We start from the raw sequence: 26288 nt of genomic DNA on the forward strand, positions 1-26288 counted from the left end.
CATCAATGGATCCACAAATGTGTTTGCATACAGTAGGAAAACTAAAGATGAACAGAAAAACTAATAGATCAACTTCATGGTCCTTGGGAAAAAGTTGAGTGATAGGCCAAGCATGAAGTCTAATCCATTTGGAGGGTGATGACAGTTTAATCTTACGAATCAGGTGAATGTTTTATCTGCTAATCATATATTCTGTGAGAAGAAATTTATTCTAGCAAACAAACAACAAGACAGCAAACACGAAAATTTAACGTGGAACCCTTCAGTGTGAAGGGAAACCACAAACTCAAAGCAATCTCCATTATGCATTGTGTTCCAAATACAACACTTTCCCCCCTAAAACATAAGAAAGGAAATTTAGCATGGAACCCTCGAGTGCAAAGGGTAACCACAAACTCAAAACAATACTCCATTATGCGTACATATTCGGAATACAACACTTTCCCCTCTAAATCATAACAGAGGAACTCCCTTCTTGAGAAACAATTCTTCTAAAATGCAAGCATAAAGCTTCTTCTCAATTAATTGAGAGAATGACTATGAATATGGATGGAAACTTGCAAAGCTCCAGGCATATGGCAATGAGAAAACATAGAGCTCTTAAGCCCAAGATGAAATCTGTCCTACCTCAACTTTCTTTGAGAAAGGAACCCATTCTGAGGTTGGTGGGTACATCAGGCTCTCTGAAGTATAAAAGAAACTTGAGTCCCAATGTTGAGTAAATGGCTCAAGATTGTCATCTACTCCATATGGCATCCCATTGAGGGCATCAGTATCAGCACCAACTCCACAAAGCATACCATCGAAGGCTTCAGAGAGGACTTGAACTGACAAGTGAATCTGATGTGGGGTAGATGAAGTAACTTCAGCATGGACATCCTCTGTCTGCCACAAAATCCAAATTCCATGAGCAAAGCCCTCAGGGTCAATACGGTGTTGGCAAGAGAAGCCAATTTCCTTGATGACCTGGTCTGCATCACCACCAAAAATCTTTGGTTCAAGAAGAACTACTATGGATGGCTTGTGTAGTTTGATTAGATCCTTTATAGCTCGCATGAACTTGAGCTCACCAGCTCCACGACAATTCCAACATAGAAGTTTCTTTGGATGAGGTTCAGGGATGGCCTTTGAGACGTTCTGGTATGTTCCTGCCTGTCCTTTTGGCAAAGGATGCATATTGTGATTGGTTTTGGAGGGACTGAAGCTTATGCTGTGATGATTTGCCTTTCCAGTAGGCAAGGGTGAGATGCTCACGCTAATTTCAATGTCTGAAATAGCTGAATCAATGCTGAAGACTGTTGGACTGCTTTCAGTGCTCAGCTCCTGAAATAGTTGAACCAATCCTGGTATGCTCTTTATTTTTCGCTGTTTTGTTGAGCGCTGCATCACTTCAGAATGGAACTGGATGGTGGCATCTGGCATAGGAGAAAGCTGAGGAATGGCACTCTGTTTTGAGGGTTGTGGCTGGTTCAAACTGAGTGATGTAGGGGCTGTGCAGGATGCATTCTTCATAACTAAATTACTGCACCAGGGGGACCAGATTTCAGTGGGTGTAGAAGTGGTGCGGAAAGAAGCTGGTAGTGGCAGATAAACCTCATCATCTTGTGTTGGTTGCTGGCCCTTGCTGAAAGAGGAAGCTACAACTTTGGATGAAGATAATGTTGAGGAAAGAAGTGGGGAAGAGGTGTGGGGTTTCTGCACTTGCTTCAACGAGTCTTGTGGCTGCTTGACTGACATAGGATTACACAATCTAGACAACACTTTAGGTTCTACAGATGCCTCCACATGGTTGGAAAGGGTTTCCTCCGGCATTGACAGCTTTGTTGCCGCAATTGGCAAAGCTGCAGACAAGGATTTACCCTCTCCAGCTTTGGGACATTGCTTTTGCCCCAATTTAGATCCAATGTTCTTCCCATTGTGAGGAGAGCTTGTACTCACAGAAGCGTGCTCAGATTTCCCTTTTGAAGGCTTGGGTTCAACAGCTGGATCAAGATGATTTTCTAGTTCAAGAACACTGAACCTTGAACCTGATGATGACAATCCGGTTCCAGTCATAGCTTTCTCTTTTGGGACCTTAGGACCCTGTGATCCTGAATCTCTTTCTGTTTTTTGCGGGCATTTGCGCTGCCAACAGGGAACTCGAAGCCAAGTGGCATCAATGGAGGTATTTCTGTTGTTGGAGGCCACATTTTGTGAAGCATTAGGGGCTCCAAGGGGATTCGGGTGTACAAACTTTGTATGTGAAGAGGAATAAGAATGGGTTGGATTGGCAATCAGAGGCGGGCATGGAGAATAATCCTGCTGCAGTTGATCAACATAACCCTCATATTCAATCTTCTGCTGGAGTTCACCAAGCTTAATTTGGGGAAGAAGTGAGTGCTTTAAATCTACTTCAACGCACATTCGCGCAAATCTGCCTCTTGCTTGTTTTTCAGTAATGGGGTCAATCTTGATAGTTCTGCCAATAGCTGCTCCAATCTGTAACAGCACCTCCTTGTCATAATATTCTATGGGGAGTTCAGGAAGGCGAACCCAAACCTTAGCATGAGTGATGGTGGCCTCTGAAGGCTTGAAGTTAGGAACCCATGGACGAAGAGAGATATAGTAGCCGTGGATCAGCCATGGAACCCCTTTAAACACCTTGATATAATCTGTAGGGAGCGAAAATTTTAGCAAGAAAAATCCATAGCCAAGGTCAATGATGTCCACTGTTCCCTCAAGAGACCAAAGGCAATGAAGATGAGCTTGGCAGTATTGCAACCCGACCTTTCTGCCAAGGACTTTGGCAATAAGGGAGTATTTCCATGGTGCACTTAGGTTTTCCTTTTCGGTTGAGGAAAGCTTGATCATTGGGATATTGCAACTGGTATCACCACTGCCATCATCCAAGGTATCTGATTTATGGATCGTAGGGGCCTCATGAGCAGGAATCCCTTTGCTAGGTGGCTTGGGGGTAGAGGTTGATGGAGGTTGGGTGATGCTGGCATGTGTTTTTGAAACATTAGACCAAGCCAGAGCCTTACTGTTCTCCTGCATTTCATTCTGTAAGCTAAGAGCTTCATCGTATTCACTGATCATGAGGGTGTTGACCTGCGTTCCCATGCTGACCTTATCATCAGAAGAAATGAAGAACATTAAGACAGCTTAAAAACAAAATATAACAATAAAAAAGGGAATACGAGATAGTTAACAAAAACATCAATCTGGGTTAACCATCCAGCAATTCTAGATTAACAAACACAAGATAGCTGCAACTTCCATCATACCAATAACAATTTTGCCTGAGCAGAACATATCATTAACCTAAACTTCAGTAATTGAAGAAAGAAAACTCTTAAAACTCCATAAAACTTCAATCATTCACCACAATAAAGAAATCCCCAATTTCATTTGGGTGTTCCTAATGGGATCTAACCATTGAGGAATTGATTTTCAAATATTGTCACCCCACTGGGCTAAACCAAGTTGCAGTGAACAAAGAAACCCATCACAAATGTTTTCTTCATGGATTGTGTGATAATTAAGCCACAAAAACAAACAAAAAGCACTTCAAAAAGACATGACCCAGATATGATTTCCTCATCAAAGAATGTAGTCACGCACCAACCTAGGATACCATAAATGAACATGTTAACAGATCCAACATGGTTACAAGTGCATTATGGCTGCACAGGAGAAGAAAAAGCAAGCTGGGTTTCTTTCTTGGCAACCAAACAGGAGGGTATGCACTTACCTAAGATCTTGGTGCTTTCTCTGCTTCCTCCTGATTCACCTTTCTCTTCCTCCTCTCTTATGTTTTCCTCACCATTCATTGTGGTTTATTCTTGCTTTCTCGCTCTTCGCTTTTACTAGTTTAGTCTTTTCTAATGTCCTTTGTGTCATTAAAAAAACTGACAGTTCAAATCATTGGTTGCTTTCTTCTTGATTTAATAAATAAGAAAAACATTCATAAACAACGTTTGAATATAAAAGAGAAAAGAATTCCTCACAAAGTGAATATTAAAATTTTTATTAAAATTGTAATTTTATGGATTAATTTAATCCATTTTTAAATATATCTAATAAAAAATAAATAAAAATAATAAAATAAATATTTAATAAAATTTCAAATTTATAATAATTAGATGTATTTAATCGAAACAAAAATCTTAAAAAAGACGAATGAAATTAATCCTAATTTTAATTAAATCATTATAATATAGGTATATTCATGATAATTATTTTAATTATTTTTCAATTTTTTATTTTTATATGTATATTTTTTTATTAGTTATTATTTTTAATTTTTATTTCCATTGTTTTTATTGTTTTTATTTTTAAAATTTAAAAAGGAAAAAAGAGAATAAGATATATTTATTAAAAAATGGAAATATAAAAATAAATTTCATATAAAATTATAAAAAGTTATTTAAAAGAAAAGAAAGAAAAAGGGAGAAACTTGGTCTACAAGTTTTCAAAAAAATAACAAATAAAATAATAAATAAAAACAGAAGACTTTCCTCCCTCTTTCTTATGCTTCTGTCCTACCATTCTCTCTCATGTCGTCTCTCCCCACTTTTTCTTTTTTTCCTACTCTCCCAAAGCTTTTTATAAATTATATATATATATATATATATATATATATATAACTTGTTAGTTCATAATAAGCTTAAAACCGGACAAGGTCATATGCAATGAACAAATGAATTATGCAGATGATTCAAAACAAAGTAGAGGGTTAGAAAATACAAAAGATATCCAACCAGAAATTTAAAGAGAAGGAACCAAAAAACTTGTTAGTTCATAATAAGCTTAAAACCGACCATGTAGGCGGTATAAAATAAAAAACATAAAACCGACCATGTAGGCGGTACAAAATAAAAAACAAAATAAAAAACATAAAATTAAATTAAAGCATAATTAAAAACCATCCATATAGGAGGTAATCAAAACATACTTATATTATACATAAGGAGAATATCTTACAATGGATCAGGGTAGGAAAGCTTGAAGAAAGCTTGAAAGCTTGAAGGCTTAAAGGGATTACATGATGAGAGAGAAAGAAGAGAGAAGGGAGAGCATAAGCTTAGAGAGAGAAAACTAGGCGGAAAATAAACCGTGCTTACAAATGAGGCCCAAGCCTCCTTAAATAGGCAAAAAGGGAATCTTGAACAGTAACCATGAACAGTAGACCGCCCTTGAATAGTGCTTGAATAGTGAACCGACCTTGAATAGTGCTTGAATAGTGACCCAAGAACAGTAAGAATGAACAGTAGCACTTTTGACTTTTTGACCCGGAAACTTGCTTTTGGCTGAAATGACGGCTGACAGGCATCTTTAAACTGTGTGAACACATGCTTGCTGCTTTTGGTGCAGAAACTGCAAAGCTTGAAGTATTCTTAAGGCTTAAATCCTCTAATTGGAGGAAGGATTCCTTCACAGTCATCACCATTGTCTGGAAGGTAGCTTGTTGAATCATCAGATTCTGCATTAGAATTTTCTTGGGAAAAGCTTGAGCTTCCTTCTTCAAGGATTTTCTGGAAATCTTGAGGGGTCTTAGCTGCTGCGAGCATGGCTTGTAACTGTTGCTTTTTGAGGAGAAACTGAGACATATCATCACTGGCTGAGACTTGAGTGGGGTTCTTGAGGAAATACTGCTTGACTGCATCAATAGATGCATCATTTTTCAAAGCATCCCACCATTTAGTTTTAAAAGTCCTTTCCAGAGACGGAAAGGCTGCTGATTCGTCTGTAATGATAATATAGTCCCACTGGACTATCCAAGCAAGGCCAAAAATGCTGAAAAAGAATAGTGAAGGGGGAAAAGCTGAAAGTTCTCTAGGGACATCAAAAGAACTTCTGAATAGCTCAAAGCCATCCAGGATGGGCTTAGGAAGAATCTTAATAGTTGGACCATAATAAGTCCACCAACTGTAGAACCAAAATGGGAAAGAGGAAAGCTGATTCTTAGATGGAAAATAGAACATCCATGAATGATGGAAGTCCCTATTCTGGATCAGAAAAACATTAAACCATGCTTTCTGATAATCCCAATAATTAAAAAACCTTGGCTTAGATGGTTCAGAAAATTCCCTTGAAAGATTAGGATTTCCACCCCATTGTTTGACAGTAAGAATCTTATAGATATGGCAGGTGGAGAATGCCAAACCTATATTGCTGAATTTGTCAGAATGATGCTTAATTTTAACAGAACCAGTTTCTATAAGGACTGCTTCATAAAACTCTCTTGTTTTTAAAATATCACCAGAGGGATAATGAAAATTTTCTTTAAAAGCTTTTGTAGCAATCTCTCTGGGGTTTTCAGAGAAAAATTCTCTTTCTATAACTAAAAGAGCTTGATTTAAATCATTTTGCCAATATCTTGATTTTGTTGAAAGAGGTGTGGGGTTGGCAGCCACCACAATTTGCTTGTTTGAAAAAGAGGAGCTTGGTGCTAATTCCTTTTGAGAGGGATTAGCCTTAATGACTTGCTTGAAGGTCTGAGACCCTGAAATAGCTAGGTACTGGGTGGCCTTGACTGGTTTAACTGGATCAGAATGATCATAGTACAAGGTCATCATCTTGTTTGGCACAGGGTTAGAAGAATGAAGCCTTGCTTCTTCTTCTTCAACTTGTTGGCTCCATAGCATTTTATGGGGAGAAGGAGCTTGGCTGGATTGGGTTTTCTGGTTGGGAGCTTGGGTATTCTTTTTAGGGGCCATGGTCTCATGAACCCTGCAAATTCCACGAGTTGAGTGATTAGGAATGAAACTTTCTCCTTTAATAAACTTAATTTGAAAATTAGGGTTTAAAATAATCCAATCAGTTAAATCATACTTAAAGGTTATATACTTAATAGTTTTCTCAGATGTAAAAATAACTTTTAAAATTCCTTGATTCAAAATATCAGTTTGAAATTTTGAAATGCATAAAGGAATGCTTAAAATATCATTTATAATGAGATTATGAATGATGTGGGTACCTAATATCTTAGGTGGATCATCTATACTAACAAGATTAATTGCTTGATCACAAAGAGTGACAGGATTAGCAAATTCAAAAAGAATTTCCTCATCAAAAGCTTTGTTCTTATACCTTGGTTATCTACCCACAAGGGATAAATAGAGCTTAAGAAGGGTATACCTAGGAGGGCTTTTTCATTAAGATCCTTAACAAGGACAAAGCTTTGCTTAATACAGATGTCATGGTTACGGATATCAACATCTGTTAATTTATACTTAATGGCAAGTCTTTTGCCATTGGCTCCAAATAGAGACTGACTAGTCTCTTCGCATAAAGGAATAGGTACAAGACCTTCTTGAAGGCAATTATCAGACGCTCCTGAATCAATCAAAGCAATAATATTAAGGACAAATTTATCTTTGACTACTATAGTAAGGGAGATTTCCCACCTTTGGAAGATAACCCTACTCACAGTATTCAAAAAATTATTTGTCTCATTATCATTAACTTGAGAAGATTCTGGAATATCCATGAGGTTTCCTTGCTTGACAATTCTATTGATTTGATCTTGAAGATCAGAGAGACCTAGACTTATGAATTGTCTTAACTCCTTAATCTCCTTTTTATGCTGCTTAACTTCTTCATGAAGTTCCTTAATGCTGACTTCCTTGGGAGACTGTTGGTCAAACCTGTTTAAGATATCATTAAGGTTATAAGGATTAACAGTCTTCTTGACTTCTACCTTAACAACAGATTTCTTAAAAACTTCATAGAGATTTTGCTTAGTCTTTTCATCTTCAACCTTTCTTAAAGTATCAAGGATAAATTCCTGATCTTGGCTTATGACATTTATAGTTTTAGGACGACAATTACAATTACCTTTAATACATACGACTTGGTCACTAGAAGGTTGGCTAGAAGCTTCACCACTACTGTCTAGTTGATTAATGTCATCTTCATTATCTGAATCAGTCCTTGATTTAGAATCTGTGGAGCTTAACATTACCTTACAAAGCATATTTTTTAGGTCATCTGAGACACTTAAGTTATTAATCTTTTGCTTAACTCTACAATCTTTTTTGTAATGGCCAACTTTGCCACATTTAAAACAGATAATTGGCTTGACATCTAAAGGAGTTTCTACCTTTTTCTGGGTATCCTTGTTGACTCTTCTTTGGACGTGTCTAGACTGCTTAGTATCATTCATCCTATAGTTGTCATAGGTACCTCTCTTACTGTGGTAAAACTTATCTTTGCTAGGCTTCCTACTTGATTTTTGCTTAGAGGGAGGCATAGTTTCCTTTTGGCTGAAACCAAACTGGCTACAAAATGAACCAAATTCATTCTTGTAGATTTTCTGTTCATTCTTCATTTGTTGCTTAAGCTTGAGGTCATTGCACAACTTAATCCCTTCAGCTGTGACAATGCTTATAATCTCACCATAGGTTAGCTTATCATAAGGGATTTGACCATTATACTGTTCCCTTATCTTGATCCTAATTCTCTCAGAGAAAAGCTTGGGTAATCCTGAGACAAATTTTTCTTTCCAAAAAGACTGGTTACAATCTGACCTTAGCATGACTTTGGTTAGGAAGACTTCCTTATACCACCTAAAATCATGAAGCTTAGGACACTTAAGGTTGGTTAAGAGATCTGCAGTTTTATCCTTAATTTTTGCAGGATCTCTAATGAAATGCTTAGATATTGAGTAGATTAGAGTAGCCACTGCATCCTCTATATCTTGGCCATCTTCATCCTTAACAACTTCACTATTCTCATTAATCCTATAGGCTTTAAGGATACTATTTTTATCATCGAAAGTGAGATAATTATCCCACCAACCCTTAAGCTGACCTGTAAACCCAGCAACAATGGTCTGAGCTATAGCATGATCTGGCAGTCTATTGTTTAACTTATAGGCTGTACTAACCATGGTCATTTCTTGAAGCTTAGTGAGTATGTTATACTCGGTCATACCGTCTATGTTCCATTCATAGATAGTACCACTGGTGTATGAGGCTTGAGTATACTGATTTCTTTCCTCAAACTGCATGTCAGGAAAAGTAGGTCTAGGATAGTAATTCATAGTCTTAAAGGTTTCTAAATTATTAATAATTTGATTATGGGGTTCCTCAAACATCTTAATTAGTTCATCAACTTCTTCTTCTGAACTAATATCACCTTTAACCATATTGATTCTCTCATGAGGCTGGACAGTCAAAGGGGCAATAAGATTATCCTTAATCTTCTGATTAATCCTATCAACAAAGGTTTGGTTGATTTGGGGATTTTCTTGGAATTCCTTAGAAAATTCAAAGGTCTTAGTGCTCTTAATGTTATTAACACGCTTACAAGGATAATCTGGATATTCCTCTTGTTTGAAGAGTTCAAACCAAATCCAAAATTTAATATTTTTCTTTTCTTGTCTTAAGTAGGCATAAAATTCTTCTTAGTAAATGGTTCTAATGACCTTAGGGACGGTGCTAAAGAACCAATCATTGCTTTGCTTATTGACTTCAGAATAGAAGTCTTTTCTTAAGAGATCCTTGTTGATCTCAAAGTCTTCATCACTTAGGCTTATGGTGTTAATCATCTGGGAATAGGTAGGAGACATAACAGGGGACTCATCCTGTTGGGATTCCTCATTTTCCTCAGAGTAAAATGGTCTAGCCACGTTGGTGTGATTTCTGACACCTGTTAGCTTAATATTCTTAGGGTTTCCTGAGCTGGATCCTTCTTCTTCCCTAGTGGTTCTAACTGGGATGGAAGAGCTTGAAGCTCTAGAGGGTTCATAAACAGAAACTCTAGGGCTGCTGGAATGTCTGAAAGAGTTGGAGAAAACCAGTTCTCCTCCTCCATCAGGATATTGAACAATTTGTTCAATACTTTCAGAACGTTGTGCTATGGCTGGAACAGCATTAGCAAAATGCCAATTTTCAGGAAAATCAACATCTTTCCACAAGATCTTCTTGGGGATGATGAAATCTGACTTATCTAGCATATCAGAGTGAAAATAAGTGGTCTCACCTTTAGGACTGGTGCAAAGAGCTCCCGATCCAACGCTTGTGTTCATGCTCTTATAGGCAAACCTGGTTATGATGGAAACAGGACTGTTTCCTGGTTTGATCTTAAAACCATGAGTCTTAATATGCAGGACAACTGAATCTAAGATGTCTGCATCTCTTAATCTAACTGTGAAGTTAGGATAGCACTGGAAATAAACTGGGCCATCATTCAGTCCAGCTTGGACTGCGCCTATAATAGAATCTCGATATTCGAGATGCCTATTATCCCTTAAACACATGACAATAGAGGTGTTTAAACCTAATCTTGTCAAAGGCTCAGCTGCTACTTGAATCATACCAAAGTGTATGAAATTATAGCCATCTTTCTTATGCTTTTCAATAGATCTGTTATCTAGAAGTCTTAAGACTTGGTCGTCTTGTTCTAAACTGACTGACATTTCAGAGGTCTTTGTTCATTGCATATGACCTTGTCCTGGGTGTCTATGGTATCAGAGCCACGGGGAAGGGAAGTTGAGCCTTGTTTTGGGTGTTCTTGGACTATCCTAGGATAGGTAGCAGTGTGCCTAGGAGCGCGAGCCCTGCCGGTTGAGCCGTTGTTAGCCGGGGATAGGCGTTTGTTAGGCTGTAAGAGGGTTGGGGTGACGTCTCATCAGGTTTGTCAATCTGCTATTAGGCTCTAGTTCAAAAACCCTAAAATGAGTTCAATTTTCCGAACCATGTCTAGGAGATCCAGTGATTCTCAAGATACTGTTGTAAACAGTGAAGAGATCAATTATCCTAAGATCCAAAATGATTTAGATGATTGGAAGTTACCCAAGGTGTCTAATCAAGAAATTTATAAGAAAGGAACCTTTAAGTTCTTCACAGATTATACCATCAAGACCTCTGAAATGTCAGTCAGTTTAGAACAAGACGACCAAGTCTTAAGACTTCTAGATAACAGATCCATTGAAAAGCATAAGAAAGAAGACTATAATTTCATACACTTTGGTATGATTCAAGTAGCAGCTAAGCCTTTGACAAGATTAGGTTTAAACACCTCTATTGTCATGTGTTTAAGGGATAATAGGCATCTCGAATATCGAGATTCTATTATAGGCGCAGTCCAAGCTGGACTGAATGATGGCCCAGTTTATTTCCAGTGCTATCCTAACTTCACAGTTAGATTAAGAGATGCAGACATCTTAGATTCAGTTTTCCTGCATATTAAGACTCATGGTTTTAAGATGAAACCAGGAAACAGTCCTGTTTCCATCATAACCAGGTTTGCCTATAAGAGCATGAACACAAGCGTTGGATCTGGGGCTCTTTGCACCAGTCCTAAAGGTGAGACCACCTACTTTCACTCTGATATGCTAGATAAGTCAGACTTCATCATCCCCAAGAAGATCTTGTGGAAAGATGTTGAGTTTCCTGAAAATTGGCATTTTGCTAATGTTGTTCCAGCCATAGCACAGCGTTCTGAAAGTATTGAACAAATTGTTCAATATCCTGATGGAGGAGGAGAACTGGTTTTCTCCAACTCTTTCAGACATTCCAGCAGCCCTAGAGTTTCTGTTTATGAACCCTCTAGATCTTCAAGCTCTTCCATCCCAGTTAGAACCACTAGGGAAGAAGAAGGATCCATCTCAGGAAACCCTAAGAATATTAAGCTAACAGGTGTCAGAAATCACACCAACGTGGCTAGACCATTTTACTCTGAGGAAAATGAGGAATCCCAACAGGATGAGTCCCCTGTTATGTCTCCTACCTATTCCCAGATGATTAACACCATAAGCCTAAGTGATGAAGACTTTGAGATCAACAAGGATCTCTTAAGAAAAGACTTCTATTCTGAAGTCAATAAGCAAAGAAATGATTGGTTCTTTAGCACCGTCCCTAAGGTCATTAGAACCATTTACCAAGAAGAATTTTATGCCTACTTAAGAGAAGAAAAGAAAAATATTAAGTTTTGGATTTGGTTTGAACTCTTCAAACAAGAGGAATATCCAGATTATCCTTGTAAGCGTATTAATAACACCTCTACAAAAGCTAAGATATGGAAAACCAGTGACAACATTGTTATTGAGTCCATTCATCCTCCTGAAGCTAAGATAGAAAAAAATATTAATGGAACCATAGTCACAGCTTCACCTTTTAAGACTAAGCCAGAGGATAAAGGAACTGCTAGTGCATCCGATGTTAGAAGGATTATGGAGCAAATCAATTATACTAATATGTTTCTCATAACCCTTGGAAATCAAGTCAATAGAGTTGAGGAGATTATTGAAACTCAGGATCACCTTAAGAAGCCGTTTGTTAAGAATGACAATAAGCCTTTGTTTAAGCCTTTTGAATTGTCCAAGAAATTTCAAGAAAATCCTCAAATTGATCAAGAAGCCCCTTTTTCCCCACTGGAAATTGGTGAGAAAAAACCATTCATCCCACTGGTGGATGTGAAATTAAGTAAGGAAGAGTAGGAGTGCATTATCTTTAGAATGTTTCACCGAATGAATGAGATCCTATCCAATCTTAAGCCAGATGATATTTACCAGCTAATTTGTGATAAAGCCAAATCCAGTGCAGAAGAAAAGCAAGTTTTTATTTCGGCCTATTTACAGGATCTGCACATTTACCTCTCAGCCATTCCTGGTCTCAGTGTTCCAGGATTAAATTTAATCAAGGAAATGGAATTTGATGGCTCAACTCTTTGCAGAAATTGTCCTGAGCCGCTTCTTCATCAACAAGACAACAAGAAAAATTGCAACTGCAATAAAAATTTCACTATCAGCAGAGCCTGCATTGATCTGCAGTATTACCAGCCAATTAACCTTGCTTTCAAAAGTGAAGTTTTAATCCTAACTCCGCAATTGCTTATGGATTATGGATTGGTTTACCAACTTATCTGTTCTGATCCAAGTCAAGCTAGCAGTTTTGGCAGAAAGATTAGTCTAAGCTTAACCCAAGGTTTTAAGCTAAACAAAAAGTTTGCTGACGCCCTTTTTATTAGCAAAGCTCCTGAATGGATTTCTAGAGGCAGCCTTCTTCCAGCCCAGCATTATGTTAATCTTCATTACCAAAATAGAAGACCTACTCTTCTGTCCAGTCCCTTAGTTCAAGGCGATATTTGCGCAGAGCCAATTATTAAGCAAATCAAGCATTGGAGAGCCAGAGTCATCAGCAGAGACTTTGAAGCATACCCAAAAAATATGGGGCATCTCATTGCAGCAGATTCCCTATATCAGATATTTTGCAGTAAAAAGATTGATCCTTTACCGTTCAAATCCACTATTCAAGATACTCAGCTCCTAATGGATCATCGCTCAGAATATATTCCTCCCTGATCAGCAGTCATTTCAGCCGAAAGCAAGATTCCGAGTTAATAGTCAAAAGTTCTACAGTTCCCTGATTACTGTTCACTTTTACTATTCAAGCACGGGTCTACTATTCATGGTTACTGTTCAAGATTCCCTTTTTGCCTATTTAAGGAGGCTCGGGCCTCATTTGTAAGCACGGTTTATTTTCCGCCTAGTTTTCTCTCCCTAAGCTTATGCTCTCCATTCTCTCTTCTTTCTCTCTCATCATGTAATCCCTTTAAGCCTTCAAGCTTTCAAGCTTTCTTCAAGCTTTCCTACCCTGATCCATTGTAAGATATTCACCTTATGTATAATATAAGTATGTTTTGATTACCTCCTATATGGATGGTTTTTAATTATGCTTTGATTTAATTTTATGTTTTTTATTTTGTTTTTTATTTTGTACCGCCTACATGGTCGGTTTTATGTTTTTTATTTTATACCGCCTACATGGTCGGTTTTAAGCTTATTATGAACTAACAAGTTTTTGGTTCCTTCTCTTTAAATTTCTTTGTTGGATATCTTCTGTATTTTCTAACCCTCTACTTTGTTTTGAATCATCTGCATAATTCATTTGTTCATTGCATATGTCCTTGTCCTGGGTGTCTATGGTATCAGAGCCACGGGGAAGGGAAGTTGGGCCTTGTTTTGGGTGTTCTTGGACTATCCTAAGATAGGTAGCAGTGTGCCTAGGAGCGCAAGCCCTGCCGGTTGAGCCGTTGTTAACCGTGGATAGGCATTTGTTAGGCTGTAAGAGGGTTGGGGTGACGTCTCATAAGGTTTGTCAATCTACTATTAGGCTCTACTTCAAAAACCCTAAAATGAGTTCAATTTTTCGAACCATGTCTAAGAGATCCAGTGATTCTCAAGATACTGTTGTAAACAGTGAAGAGATCAATTATCCTAAGATCCAAAATGATTTAGATGATTGGAAGTTACCCAAGGTGTCTAATCAAGAAATTTATAAGAAAGGAACCTTTAAGTTCTTCACAGACTATACCATCAAGACCTCTAAGATGTCAGTCAGCTTAGAACAAGACGACCAAGTCATAAGACTTCTAGATAACAGATCCATTGAAAAGCATAAGAAAGATGGCTATAATTTCATACACTTTGGTATGATTCAAGTAGCAGCTAAGCCTTTGACAAGATTAGGTTTAAACACCTCTATTGTCATGTGTTTAAGGGATAATAGGCATCTCGAATATCGAGATTCTATTATAGGCGCAGTCCAAGCTGGACTAAATGATGGCCCAGTTTATTTCCAGTGCTATCCTAACTTCACAGTTAGAATAAGAGATGCAGACATCTTAGATTCAGTTGTCCTGCATATTAAGACTCATGGCTTTAAGATCAAACCAGGAAACAGTCCTGTTTCCATCATAACCAGGTTTGCCTATAAGAGCATGAACACAAGCGTTGGATCTGGGGCTCTTTGCACCAGTCCTAAAGGTGAGACCACTTACTTTCACTCAGATATGCTAGATAAGTCAGATTTCATTATCCCCAAGAAGATCTTGTGGAAAGATGTTGAGTTTCCTGAAAATTGGCATTTTGTTAATGCTGTTCCAGCCATAGCACAGCGTTCTGAAAGTATTGAACAAATTGTTCAATATCCTAATGGAGGAGGAGAACTGGTTTTCTCCAACTCTTTCAGACATTCCAGCAGCCCTAGAGTTTCTGTTTATGAACCCTCTAGATCTTCAAGCTCTTCCATCCCAGTTAGAACCACTAGGGAAGAAGAAGGTTCCAGCTCAGGAAATCCTAAGAATATTAAGCTAACAGGTGTCAGAAGTCACACCAACGTGGCTAGACCATTTTACACTGAGGATATTGAGTCTACTCAGGAATCCCAATAGGATGAGTCCCCTGTTATGTCTCCTACCTATTCCCAGATGATTAACACAATTAGCCTAAGTGATGAAGACTTTGAGATCAACAAGGATCTCTTAAGAAAAGACTTCTATTCTGAAGTCAATAAGCAAAGAAATGATTGGTTCTTTAGCACCGTCCCTAAGGTCATTAGAACCATTTACCAAGAAGAATTCTATGCTTACTTAAGACAAGAAAAGAAAAATATTAAGTTTTGGATTTTGTTTGAACTCTTCAAACAAGAGGAATATCCAGATTATCCTTGTAAGCGTATTAATAACACCTCTACAAAAGCTAAGATATGGAAAACCAGTGACAATATTGTTATAGAATCCATTCATCCTCCTGAAGCTAAGATAGAAAAGAATATTAATGAAACCATAGTCACAGCTTCACCTTTTAAGACTAAGCCAGAGGATAAAGGAACTGCTAGTGCATCCGATGTTAAAAGGATTATGGAACAAATCAATTATACTAATATGTTTCTCATAACCCTTGGAAATCAAGTCAATAGAGTTGAGGAGATTATTGAAACTCAGGATCACCTTAAGAAGCCTTTTGTTAAGAATGACAATAAGCCTTTGTTTAAGCCTTTTGAATTATCCAAGAAATTTCAGGAAAATCCTTAAATTGATCAAGCTTTCATTGATAGAATAAGCCAAAAGGTTAAAAATAATCTTGTTATCCCTGAAACACCTCAAACTTTTGCTATTCCCGAAACACCTCTTAGGAGAATCCTTTTGGTTAAAAGGAATATTAGTCCAAAAGCAAAGGATAATGGACTAATTAGATTAACCAGAGAACCTTCTATTCAAAACCCTTTTAAGGATCATAGTGATAAACATGAGAAAAAGATTATCCTTAATACCCTGACTATTAAGGATCTTCAAGAAGAAATAGGGCAGTATAAGAAGGACATTAAGAATCTAAAACAACCTACAAGCTCAGAATTCCCTATCCCTCATGATTATATCAATAGGATAGGTTTTTACCACAGTAATCCTAAAAAGGAAGACTTTGAAGAAGTTCTTGAATCTTCACAAGACAATAGTGATAAGATAAATGCATACTTAAATACTATTAGTAAAGTTATCTTCCAAAGGTGGAAAGTCTCCCTTACTATAGTAATTAAGAATAAATTTATCATTGATATTATTGCTTTAATTGATTCAGGGGCAGCTTTGAATTGTCTACAAGAAGGTCTTGTACCTACCCAACTTTATGAAAAAACCAGGCAAACTCTTTTTGGTGCTAATGGTAAAAAGCTTATTATCAAGTACAAGCTATCAAATGCCCATGTTTGCAACCAAGGCATTTGCATTAAGCAAACCTTTATTCTTGTTAAAGATCTCAAGGAGAAAGCTCTCCTTGGAGCCCCTTTCTTAAGCTCCATCTTTCCCATGTGGGTAGATGATCAAGGTATAAGAACTAAGCTTTTAGATAAGGAAATTCTGTTTGAATTTGCTAATCCACATGGAGAAAGAAGTATAAACACCATAAAAGATCAGGTGATTAAGGCTAAGCAAAATCATATTAATCTCTTAAAGCAAGAGATTACTCTGGTTAGAATAGAAGATCAATTGAAGGTTAAGAAAACTCAAGATACCATAGAAAATTTTAAGAATAAAATTATTATTGAAGTGTGTTCTAACATCCCTAATGCATTTTGGCACAGGAAGCAGCATGAGGTAGAATTACCTTATGAGCCTGATTTTAGTGAGAAAAATATTCCCACTAAAGCTAGACCAATTCAAATGAACAAGGATTTGTTAAGCTATTGTGAAAAAGAAATCCAGGATCTCATAGATAAAAGGTTGATAAGGAAGTCTAAGTCCCCTTGGAGTTGTTCTGCCTTTTATGTTCAGAAACAAGCTGAACTTGAAAGAGGAACACCTAGACTAGTCATCAACTATAAGCCCCTCAATGATGTTTTAAGATGGATCAGGTATCCTATCCCAAATAAAAAATACCTCCTTCAAAGATTAGGGAAGTCCAAAGTTTTCTCTAAGTTTGACATGAAATCAGGATTTTGGCAAATCCAGATTGCGGAAAATGATAGGTACAAAATAGCCTTTGTGGTTCCATTTGGTCATTATGAGTGGAATGTAATGCCCTTTGGCCTTAAGAATGCACCTTCTGAGTTTCAAAACATAATGAATGAAATCTTTAACCAGTTTTCTGATTTCATTATTGTTTACATTGATGATGTTTTCATTTATTCAGATTCTGTTGAACAACATTGGAAACATCTCAATAAGTTTGTTGAGACTGTTAAGAGTAATGGTCTAAGCTTGTCAGCCACTAAGATTAACCTCTTTCAAACTAAGGTAAGATTCCTAGGTCATCATATTCACCAAGGAACTTTCACTCCCATTCAAAGATCAATTGAGTTTGCTGATAAGTTTCCCGATGAGATTAAGGATAAGAAACAATTGCAACGTTTCTTAGGAAGCCTTAATTATGTGTCAGATTTCATACAAGATTTAAGCCAATTATGTGCCCCTTTAAGACAAAGACTTAAGAAAAATCCAGTTCCTTGGAATGAAGATCATACCAAGATTGTCAAGATAGTCAAATCTAGAGTCAAAACCTTACCATGTCTAGCCTTAGCTGATCATAAAGCCTTTAAGATTGTTGAGACGGATGCTTCTGACATAGGTTTTGGTGGAATTCTTAAGCAAAGAAGTAATAATCAAGAATTGTTGGTTAGATTCACTTCTGGAACTTGGAACCATGCCCAACTCAACTACAGCACCATCAAAAAGGAAATTTTAAGCATTGTTTTATGCATTTCAAAATTTCAAGATGATCTTTTAAATCAAGAATTTTTATTAAGAGTTGATTGTTTATCGGCAAAATCAGTCTTGCAAAAAGATGTTAAAAATATAGCTTCTAAGCATATTTTTGCTAGATGGCAAGCCATTTTAAGCAATTTCGATTTTCAAATTGAATATATTAAAGGAGAAAATAACTCAATCCCTGATTTCTTAACTCGTGAATTTTTGCAGGATTCACAAGATCATGGTTCCCAAAAGGCAATCCTTTAAGAAATCATCATCTTACATGAAACCTCATTCAGTCTTATCAGAAAAATTCAAGCCTTTGTATTATGATTTTGCTTCGGGATCTCAGGAATCTAATTCTGATCCTACTCCTCCAGTACTTAAGCATCCTTCCTCCCCTGTTATGGAAGAAGGAAATATTTCTGGTTCTCTACCTTTTGTGGAAGAACTCTTCCCCTTAGACTTCTCGACTTTTGATACTAACCCCTTATCTGTTCATAAGTGTATTTGTGATTTGCAGGCTAGGTGCAGGGCCCTGGAAAAAAGGCTAGAAATAGCTAATTTTCCTAAAGAAGATATAAGCCAAGAAGCCCCTTTTTCCCCACTGGAAATTGGTGAGAAAAAACCATTCACCCCACTGGTGGATGAGAAATTAAGTAAGGAAGAGCAGGAGTGCATTATCTTTAGAATGTTTCACCGAAGAAATGAGATCCTATCCACTCTTAAGCCAGATGATATTTACCAGCTAATTTGTGATAAAGCCAAGTCCAGGTCAGAAGAAAAGCAAGTTTTTATTTCGGCTTATCTACAGGATTTGCACATTTATCTCTCAGCCATTCCTGGTCTCAGTGTTCCAGGATTAAATCTAATCAAGGAAATAGAATTTGACGGCTCAAATCTTTGCAGAAATCGTACTGAGCCGCTTCTTCATCAACAAGACAACAAGCAAACTTGCAACTGCAATAGAAATTTCACTATCAGCAGAGCCTGCATTGATCTGCAGTATTACCAGCCAATTAACCTTGCTTTCAAAAGAGAAGTTTTAATCCTAACTCCTCAATTGCTTCTTGATTATGGTTTGGTTTACCAACTTATCTGTTCTGATCCAAGTCAAGCTAGCAATTTTGGCAGAAAGATTAATCTAAGCTTAACCCAAGGTTTTAAGCTAAACAAAAAATTTGTTGACGCCATTTTTATTAGCAAAGCTCCTGAATGGATTTCTAGAGGCAACATTCTTCCAGCCCAGCACTATGTTAATCTTCATTACCAGAATAGAAGACCTACTCTTCTGTCCAGCCCCTTAGTACAAACCGACATTTGTGCAGAGCCAATTATTAAGAAAATCAAGCATTGGAGAGCCAGAGTCATCAACAGAGACTTTGAAGCATACCCAAAAAACATGGGGCATCTCATTGCTGCAGATTCCATATATAAGATATTTTGCAGTAAAAAGATTGATCCTTTACCGTTCAAATCCACTATTCAAGATACTCAGTTCTTAATGGATCATCGCTCAGAATATATTCCTCCCTGATCAGCAGTCATTTCAGCTGAAAGCAAGATTCCGGGTCAATAGTCAAAAGTGCTACTGTTCACTCTTACTGTTCACTGTTCACTATTACTGTTCACTGTTCACTATTCAAGCACGGGTCTACTGTTCATTGTTACTTTTCAAGATTCCTTTTTTGCCTATTTAAGGAGGCTCGGGCCTCATTTTTAAGCACGCTTCATTTACGCCTAGTTTTCTCTCTCAAGCTTATGCTCTCCCTTCTCTCTTCTTTCTCTCTCATCATGTAATCCCTTTAAGCCTTCAAGCTTTCAAGCTTTCTTCAAGCTTTCCTACCCTGATCCATTGTAAGATATTTCTCCTTATGTATAATATAAGTATGTTTTGATTACCTCCTATATGGATGGTTTTTAATTATGCTTTGATTTTAATTTTATGTTTTTTATTTTGTACCGCCTATATGGTTGGTTTTATGTTTTTTATTTTATACCGCCTACATGGTCGGTTTTAAGCTTATTATGAACTAACAAGTTTTTTGGTTCCTTCTCTTTAAATTTCTAGTTGGATATCTTTTGTATTTTCTAACCCTCTTCTTTGTTTTGAATCATGGCATAATTCCTGTTTTCATTGCATATGACCTTGTCCTGGGTGTCTGGTATCAGAGCCACGGGGAAGGGAAGTTGGGTCTTGTTTTGGGTGTTCTTGGCCTAACCTAGGATAGGTAGCAGTGTGCCTAGGAGCGCGAGTCCTACCGGTTGAGCCGTTGTTAGCCGTGGATAGGCGTTTGTTAGGCTGTAAGAGGGTTGGGGTGACGTCTCATAAGGTTTGTCAATCTACTATTAGGCTCTAGTTCAAAAACCCTAAAATGAGTTCAATTTTCCGAACCATGTCTAGGAGATCCAGTGATTCTCAAGATACTGTTGTAAACAGTGAAGAGATCAATTATCCTAAGATCCAAAATGATTTAGATGATTGGAAATTACCCAAGGTGTCTAATCAAGAAATTTATAAGAAAGGAACCTTTAAGTTCTTCACAGATTATACCATCAAGACCTCTGAAATGTCAGTCAGCTTAGAACAAGACGACCAAGTCATAAGACTTCTAGATAATAGATCCATTGAAAAGCATAAGAAAGATGGCTATAATTTCATACATTTTGGTATGATTCAAGTAGCAGCTAAGCCTTTGACAAGATTAGGTTTAAACACCTCTATTGTCATGTGTTTAAGGGATAATAGGCATCTCGAATATCGAGATTCTATTATAAGCGCAGTCCAAGCTGGACTGAATGATGGCCCAGTTTATTTCCAGTGCTATCCTAACTTCACAGTTAGAATAAGAGATGCAGACATCTTAGATTCCGTTGTCCTGCATATTAAGACTCATGGCTTTAAGATCAAACCAGGAAACAGTCCTGTTTCCATCATAACCAGGTTTGCCTATAAGAGCATGAACACAAGCGTGGGATCTGGGGCTCTTTGCACCAGTCCTAAAGGTGAGACCACTTATTTCCACTCTGATATGCTAGATAAGTCAGATTTCATCATCCCCAAGAAGATCTTGTGGAAAGATGTTGAGTTTCCTGAAAATTGGCATTTTGCTAATGCTGTTCCAGCCAAAGCACAGCGTTCTGAAAGTATTGAACAGATTGTTCAATATCCTGATGGAGGAGGAGAACTAGTTTTCTCCAACTCTTTCAGACATTCCAACAGCCCTAGAGTTTCTGTTTATGAACCCTCTAAAGCTTCAAGCTCTTCCATCCCAGTTAGAACCACTAGGGAAGAAGAAGGTTCCAGCTCAGGAAATCCTAAGAATATTAAGCTAACAGGTGTCAAAAGTCACACCAACGTGGCTAGACCATTTTACTCTGAGAAAAATGAGGAATCCCAACAGGATGAGTCCCCTGTTATGTCTCCTACGTATTCCCAGATGATTAACACAATAAGCCTAAGTGATGAAGATTTTGAGATCAACAAGGATCTCTTAAGTAAAGACTTCTATTCTGAAGTCAATAAGCAAAGAAATGATTGGTTCTTTAGCACCGTCCCTAAGGTCATTAGAACCATTTACCAAGAAGAATTCTATGCCTACTTAAGACAAGAAAAGAAAAATATTAAGTTTTGGATTTGTTTTGAACTCTTCAAACAAGAGGAATATCCAAATTATCCTTGTAAGCGTGTTAATAACATTAAGAGCACTAAGTCCTTTAAATTTTCTGAGGAATTCCAGGAAAATCCCCAAATCAACCAACCTTTTATTGATAGGATTAATCAAAAGATTAAGGATAATCTTGTTACCCCTTTGACTGTCCAGACTCATAAGAGAATCAATATGGTTAAAGGTGATATTAGTTCAGAAGCAGAAGCTGATGAACTAATTAAGATGTTTGAGGAACCCCATAATCAAATTATTAACAATTTAGAAACCTTTAAGACTAGGAATTACTATCCTAGACCTACATTTCCTGACATGCAGTTTGAGGAAAGAAATCAGTATACTCAAGCCTCTTACACCAGTGGTACTATCTATGAATGGAACATAGACGGTATGACCGAGTATAACATACTCACTAAGCTTCAAGAAATGACCATGGTAAGTAGAGCCTATAAGTTAAACAATAGACTGCCAGATCATGTTGTAGCTCAGACCATTGTTGCTGGGTTTACAGGTCAGCTTAAGGGTTGGTGGGATAATTATCTCACTTTCGATGATAGAAATAGTATCCTCAAAGCCTATAGGATTAATGAGAATAGTGAAGTTGTTAAGGACGAAGATGGCCAAGATATAGAGGATGCAGTGGCTACTCTAATCTACTCAATATCCAAGCATTTCATTGGAGATCCTGCAAAAATTAAGGATAAAACTGCAGATCTCTTGACCAACCTTAAGTGTCCTAAGCTTCATGATTTTAGGTGGTATAAGGAAGTCTTCCTAACCAAAGTCATGCTAAGGTCAGATTGTAACCAGTCTTTTTGGAAAGAAAAATTCGTCTCAGGATTACCCAAGCTTTTCTCTGAGAGAATTAGGATCAAGATAAGGGAACAGTATAATGGTCAAATCCCTTATGATAAGCTAACCTATGGTGAGATTATAAGCATTGTCACAGTTGAAGGGATTAAGTTGTGCAATGACTTCAAGCTTAAGCAACAAATGAAGAATGAACAAAAAATCTACAAGAATGAATTTGGATCATTCTGTAGCCAATTCGGTTTCAGCCAAAAGGAAACTATGCCTCCCTCTAAGCAAAAACCAAGCAGGAAGCCGAGCAAAGATAAGTTTTACCACAGTAAGAGAGGTACCTATGACAACTATAGGATGAATGATACTAAGCAGTCAAGGCACGTCCAAAGAAGGGTCAACAAGGATACCCAGAAAAAGGTAGAAACTCCTTTAGATGTCAAGCCAATTATCTGTTTTAAATGTGGCAAAGTCGGCCATTATAAAAAAGATTGTAGAGTTAAGCAAAAGATTAATAACTTAAGTGTCTCGGATGACCTAAAAATATGCTTTGTAAGGTAATGTTAAGCTCCACAGATTCTGAATCAAGGACTGATTCAGATAATGAAGATGACATTAATCAACTATACAGTAGTGATGAAGTTTCTAGCCAACCTTCTAGTGACCAAGCCGTATGTATTAAAGGTAACTATAATTTCCGTCCTAAAACTATAAATGTCATAAGCCAAGATCAGGAATTTATCCTTGATACTTTAAGAAAGGTTGAAGATGAAAAGACTAAGCAAAATCTTTATGAAGTTTTTAAAAAATCTGTTGTTAAAATAGAAGCCAAGAAGACTGTTAATCCTTATAACCTTAATGATATCTTAAACAGGTTTGACCAACAGTCTCCCAAGGAAGTCAGCATTAAGGAACTTCATGAAGAAGTTAAGCAGTATAAAAAGGAGATTAAGGAGTTAAGACAATTCATAAGTCTAGGTCTCTTTGATCTCCAAGATCAAATCAATAGAATTGTCAACCAAGGAAACCTCATGGATATTCCAGAATCTTCTCATGTTAATGATAATGAGACACATGTTTTTTTGAATACTGTGAGTAGGGTTATCTTCCAAAGGTGGGAAATCTCCCTTACTATAGTAGTCAAAGATATATTTGTCCTTGATATTATTGCTTTGATTGATTCAGGAGCAGCTGAAAATTGCCTTCAAGAAGGACTTGTACCTATTCCTTTATGCGAAGAGACTAGTCAGTCTCTATTTGGAGCCAATGGCAAAAGACTTGCCATTAAGTATAAAACAGATGTTCATATCCGTAACCATGACATCTGTATTAAGCAAAGCTTTGTCCTTGTTAAGGATCTTAAGGAAAAAGCCCTCCTAGGAATACCCTTCTTAAGCTCTATTTATCCCTTGTGGGTAGATAACCAAGGTATAAGAACAAAGCTTTTTGATAAGGAAATTCTTTTTTAATTTACTAATCCTGTCACTCTTTGTGATCAAGAAATTAATCTGGTTAGAATAGAAGATCCACCTAAGAGATTAGGTACCCAATTCATTCATCATCTCATTATAAATAATATTTTAAGCATTCCTTTATGCATTTCAAAATTTCAAACTGATATTTTGAATCAAGGAATTTTAAAAGTTGTTTTCACATCTGAGAAAATAATTAAGTATATAGCTTTTAAGTATAATTTAACTGATTGGATTATTTTAAACCCTAATTTTCAAATTAAGTTTATTGAAGGAGAAAGTTCCATTCCTAATCACTCAACTCGTGGAATTTGCAGGGTTCATGAGACCATGGCCCCTAAAAAGAATACCCAAGCTCCTAACCAGAAAACCCAATCCAGTCAAGCTCCTTCTCCCCATAAAATGCTATGGAGCCAACAAGTTGAAGAAGAAGAAGCAAGGCTTCATTCTTCTAAACCTATGCCTAACAAGATGATGACCTTGTACTATGATCATTCTGATCCTGTTAATCCAGTCAAGGCCACCCAATACCCAGTCATTTCAGGGTCCCAGACCTTCAAGCAAGTTACTAAGGCTAATCTCTCTCAAAAGGAATTAGCATCAAGCTCCTCTTTTTCAAACAAGCAAATTGTGGTGGCTGCCAACCCCACACCTCTTTCAACAAAATCAAGATATTGGCAAAATGATTTAAATCAAGCTCTTTTGGTTATAGAAAGAGAATTTTTCTCTGAAAACCCCAGAGAGATTGCTGCAAAAGCTTTTCAAGAAAATTTTCATTATCCCTCTGGTGATATTTTAAAAACAAGAGAGTTTTATGAAGCAGTCCTTACAGAAACTGGTTCTGTTAAGATTAAGCATCATGCTGACAAATTCAGCAATATGGGTTTGGCATTCTCCACCTGCCATATCTATAAGATTCTTACTGTTAAGCAATGGGGTGGAAATCCTAATCTTTCAAGGGAATTTTCTGAACCATCAAAGCCAAGGTTTTTTAATTATTGGGATTATCAGAGAGCATGGTTTAATGCTTTTCTGATCCAGAATAGGGACTTCCATCATTCATGGATGTTCTATTTTCCATCTAAGAATCAGCTTTCCTCTTTCCCATTTTGGTTCTACAGTTGGTGGACTTATTATGGTCCGACTATTAAGATTCTTCCTAAGCCCATCCTGGATGGCTTTGAGCTATTCAAAAGTTCTTTTGATATTCCTAGAGAACTTTCAGCTTTTCCCCCTTTACTATTCTTTTTTAGCAATTTTAGCCTTGCTTGGATAGTCCAGTGGGACTATATTATCATTACGGACGAATCAGCAGCCTTTCTATCTCTGGAAAGGACTTTTAAAACTAAATGGTGGGATGCCTTGAAAAATGATGCATCTATTGATACAGTCAAGCAGTATTTCCTCAAGAACCCCACACAAGTCTCAGCCAGTGATGATATGTCTCAGTTTCTCCTCAAAAAGCAACAGCTACAAGCCATGCTCGCAGCAGCTAAGACCCCTCAAGATTTCCAGAAAATCCTTGAAGAAGGAAGCTCAAGCTTTTCCCAAGAAAATTCTAATGCAGAGTCTGATGATTCAACAAGCTACCTTCCAGAAGGAATCCTTCCTCCAATAAGAGGATTTAAGTAATCATCAGCCTTTTGTCTTCCATCAAGAATATTTCAAGCTGGGCATTTTCTGCATCAAAAGCAGCAAGCATGTGTTCACACAGTTTAAAAAAGCCTGTCAGAAGTCATTTCAGCCAAAAGCAAGATTCCGGGTTAAAATTCAAAAGTTCTACTGTTCACTCTTACTGTTCACTATTCACTATTCAAGCTCGGGTCTACTATTCATTGTTAATGTTCAAGATTCCTTTTTTGCCTATTTAAGGAGGCTCGGGCCTCATTTGTAAGCACGCTTCATTTACGCCTAGTTTTCTCTCCCAAGCTTATGCTCTCCCTTCTCTCTTCTTTCTCTCTCATCATGTAATCCCTTTAAGCCTTCAAGCTTTCAAGCTTTCTTCAAGCTTTCCTACCCTGATCCATTGTAAGATATTTCTCCTTATGTATAATATAAGTATGTTTTGATTACCTCCTATATGGATGGTTTTTATTTAAGTTTTGTTTTCATTTTATTTTATGTTCTTATACCTCCTACATGGATGGTTTTAATTAAGCTTTGGTTTTATGTTTTTTATTTTGTACCGCCTACATGGTCGGTTTTAAGCTTATCATGAACTAACAAGTTTTTGGTTCCTTCTCTTTAAATTTCTGGTTGGATATCTTTTGTATATATATATATATATATATATATAATTAAATATCTTTAAAAAAATTTAAAAATATTTTTTAAAGAACACTTCATATAAATATATCAATGTTAGTCCTGAAATACTATATATCAATGCAGA

General features: G+C 37.0%; 1 protein-coding gene across 3 annotated transcripts; it reads right to left on the bottom strand.

The window, feature by feature from the left end:
• Nucleotides 1-246: 246 nt before the first annotated feature.
• LOC117910516 lies at nt 247-3828 on the bottom strand. 3 transcript variants are annotated; one of them, XM_034824596.1, is made up of 2 exons: nt 3734-3828; nt 247-3108 (listed from the first exon to the last, which is right to left on the bottom strand). In XM_034824596.1, the coding sequence occupies exon 2, from the start codon at nt 3100-3102 to the stop codon at nt 601-603; it is 2502 nt and encodes an 833-aa protein (XP_034680487.1). In that variant the 5' UTR covers nt 3103-3108; nt 3734-3828; the 3' UTR covers nt 247-600. The 3 variants fall into 3 exon arrangements, with proteins under 3 accessions (XP_034680487.1, XP_034680488.1, XP_034680486.1); XM_034824597.1 differs by having other exon boundaries at nt 247-3103; nt 3734-3820; XM_034824595.1 differs by lacking the exon at nt 3734-3828 and adding an exon at nt 3604-3644 and having other exon boundaries at nt 247-3103.
• Nucleotides 3829-26288: the final 22460 nt, after the last annotated feature.

The sequence above is a fragment of the Vitis riparia genome, unplaced genomic scaffold, assembly GCF_004353265.1.
Source record: "Vitis riparia cultivar Riparia Gloire de Montpellier isolate 1030 unplaced genomic scaffold, EGFV_Vit.rip_1.0 scaffold770_pilon_pilon, whole genome shotgun sequence".
Classification (NCBI taxonomy): Eukaryota; Viridiplantae; Streptophyta; class Magnoliopsida; order Vitales; family Vitaceae; genus Vitis; species Vitis riparia.